Consider the following 2,857-nt stretch of genomic DNA (forward strand, 5'->3'; position numbering starts at 1 on the left):
TTTATTTCTCCTCTCTCCCTCCTTCCTTCCTCTATTAGTTCCAGCTGTCCTAATTTACAATGTCATAAAGCCTTTAATTTACACTTGAATTATGTTTACTTTTAAGAGCTGGCCGAAACTGTTCCAAGTCTTAAAGTTAACATAAAGTTAACATGACATAAAGCCCTTCACATGATTCCGCATACTCTAAGTATACCTGCCTTTTAGATGTACTGCATGGTAAGAACTTCTTATTCTCGTAACTTTTCATTCCAGGTATTCTTCCAGGAAGACTGATTCCATGGACTTCAGCGTAATTTCTGATGAAAGCAACAACCCGGAGAATATCATCATAAGTCAAAGCATGGTTTGGTGTCTTTCCAGCATTTCCGTGAACTCTAATAAAGTTAAGTACATAACATTGAATTTGTAAGTCCATTCATACCTTGGTATTAATCCATTCATTCTGTAGTTTTTTATGACTTCCTCAAACCTGCTTTTGCCACATGCATGTAGCTTCAGAAATGTTACTCTACATATCTAGTTGAAAAACGATTAATTTTGTGTTGTGTCACTCATAGTTACAAACCTTATGACCTTGATGCATGAACGTAAAAAATTGCCTCTTTCCCTCTTTCTGTCTCCTGTGGTTGCCTGTCGACAATCCCCCCATGGTAGATGTTGCTGCCATTTGACTCATAATAGCAATTTCTTGAACAGGCTTTGCGATGGCTTGTATGTCACATCTATATGTTTTTATGTAAGAGTGACTGAACAGTGCATAGCAATTATCTGAGCAACCACATCCATGTTCAAAGAACTTTGATAATTCTTCTTCCTCCTGTAGGTCTTCCTTTCTCATGTCATCACAAGAGTGAGTAGTTGAAGTAGCTGGAGCATCAGGCATCGCTGATTCTAAATCAAGATCTGATACTTGTAGCTCCACAGCCACCTCAGGATCAAACAGTGGTGGATTAATATCTTCATCACAATCTTTTGTCTCTTTCTCTTCTTCTTTCCATTCCTCTACCACTTCTTCTTCCATATCTTCTACTGCTTCATAGTCTGTCTCTATCAATTAACAAATACACTGCATAACTAAGTTTAATATAATAATATTGTGCATTTATACAGGTGATGGAATGTCATTGTTGTGATAGCTAACCGCTATTCACAGTTAGTATGTAAACAGTGTTATGAATAAGCTTACCACTAGTTTCATCACAAAAGTAGTCCCCAAGAACTGAAGCAACGTAGTCACTGTCTCGAGGACCTATTTCTTCATTTAACAAGCGAGCAATGTCTCTTTCTGTAGCCATAGTTTTTATAAGTAGTCTTCTTCGTCTTTGTTATACTTTAAATAGTTGCTATAGAGACTCCATGGTTACCTAATGACGCATTAAAGCCCTCCGTTTTTATTCCGTGGTCGCTCCGTGTAACATTCTCCGTGCACAATCAAGGTAAAATGTCGAAGGGCTTATAACTCGGCAAAGAAGGCTTCGCTACCCCTGATTTTGGTATCAAATGAAAGGATTTTGTTTATATAACATGTTTATGTGATAAAATGAATTTCGCCCAGGTAAAGATTTTTCGTGATTATGAGCCCATAGCTCAAAATGATAATTCCCGCAGATAGCCTGGTTTTCTCATATCGGGTCACAATTATTTCAAGATTAAAAGTAGGAGAAAGACAACACAGAGCAATAAATTCTTTAAGGTGCGATGTAATGCATTGTGTTCAATACAAATTACTCCAAAGACTTTATGACTCTTATGTCATTGAAGGTCAAGCTACTCTTCACTAACCAAATCCGTCAGGACATGCTAGAAACATACATGTATACAAAAAGAAACTGCTATACAGGAATTGATGTATATGATGTCAATGTGCCTTTGCAGATGTTGCTTGTAAAGAAGCTGAAGATCAACTCTCTGCAAATAAAATTCTTATAAACAGAAGCATCCTTGGTAAACATAACTATGAAACTATTGCCAATGCCGTAAAACTTTATAGTCAAACAAAAAATAGGAGGAGATAAAAGTTAGCATCATGAAAATTACAGTGGAACTCCATCTCAAGAGTAGCCCTCAATTGTTCATCATTAGTGTAAACTTTGAAGGGCAAAAATAGGCTGTTAATTGGCATCTTCAAGTAGAAAAAGGGATTGGAAGTAGTTAAGGCAGCATAATGAGGAGACAGGAGGCAATATTTTAGATACAACTTTAAAGGAACTTAAATTTATTAATCTCACTATTGGTATGGCAGTATTTTTAAGACAAGTCATTTATTAATAATTATGTATTTAAATACATTCAAGGTGAGATTACACAGTACTTTGACCATGCAGTGACAGGTGATTGGGCCTGAACTAATTCAATGGAGTCATATTTAATTGAAAGAGGCATTAAAGCTTGATAAAACCAGATAAAACTTGCATAAACCTTCACAAATAATCACAGTATCTACAAAGTAAGTTGTATCAAATATAAATTTTTCCATTTTCATAGTTGGCTTGTGTTCTAAAAATATGTTGATAACTACTTGCCTTCTAATTTGAACAGCTGAAGGCTAATTTACTAATTTAAATAATATTTGTCAAAAAATAAAAACGGCTTATTATTTTGAAAATCATTAAAATTAGAAGTTCTTATGCTTCACATGTGTGAGGACAAATTCACTGCAGGACTTTAGTCTTTAGTATGATTGCAAGTAGAAAAGTTACCTGTACTATTAACACAATGACAATGAACTACATGCAATTGTCACTGAACCACACATCAGCAATAACAGTGGTTGTATCATGTTCCAGCCACTACAAAGGAAGTAAATGTACCAATATCACACAGTCAGAAGCGAAGTAATAAAAATGTACTCACA

The 2,857-nt window shown here is 35.3% G+C and overlaps 1 protein-coding gene across 1 annotated transcript; it reads right to left on the reverse strand.

The window, feature by feature from the left end:
- Nucleotides 1–7: 7 nt before the first annotated feature.
- On the reverse strand, nucleotides 8–1,128 carry LOC109584126 (uncharacterized). The gene is made up of 4 exons (XM_019999733.1): nucleotides 569–1,128; nucleotides 425–519; nucleotides 100–377; nucleotides 8–49 (listed from the first exon to the last, which is right to left on the reverse strand). The coding sequence occupies exons 1-3, from the start codon at nucleotides 1,022–1,024 to the stop codon at nucleotides 137–139; spliced, it is 792 nt and encodes a 263-aa protein (XP_019855292.1). The 5' UTR covers nucleotides 1,025–1,128; the 3' UTR covers nucleotides 8–49; nucleotides 100–136.
- Between the last annotated feature and the right edge of the window lie 1,729 nt (nucleotides 1,129–2,857).

Source organism: Amphimedon queenslandica, unplaced genomic scaffold, assembly GCF_000090795.2.
Source record: "Amphimedon queenslandica unplaced genomic scaffold, v1.1 AMPQUscaffold_13244, whole genome shotgun sequence".
In the NCBI taxonomy this organism is placed as follows: Eukaryota; Metazoa; Porifera; class Demospongiae; order Haplosclerida; family Niphatidae; genus Amphimedon; species Amphimedon queenslandica.

Excerpts from the sequence above, each read along its gene's own strand:
- LOC109584126 (XM_019999733.1), bottom strand. The coding sequence starts at position 1,024 with ATGGAAGAAGAAGTGGTAGAGGAATGGAAAGAAGAAGAGAAAGAGACA. Across the intron at positions 520-568 it reads TCATGCATCAAGGTCATAAG|ATATGTAGAGTAACATTTCT; the intron begins GTTTGTAACTAT and ends TTTTTCAACTAG. Across the intron at positions 378-424 it reads ATGAATGGATTAATACCAAG|AGTTCACGGAAATGCTGGAA; the intron begins GTATGAATGGAC and ends TAACTTTATTAG.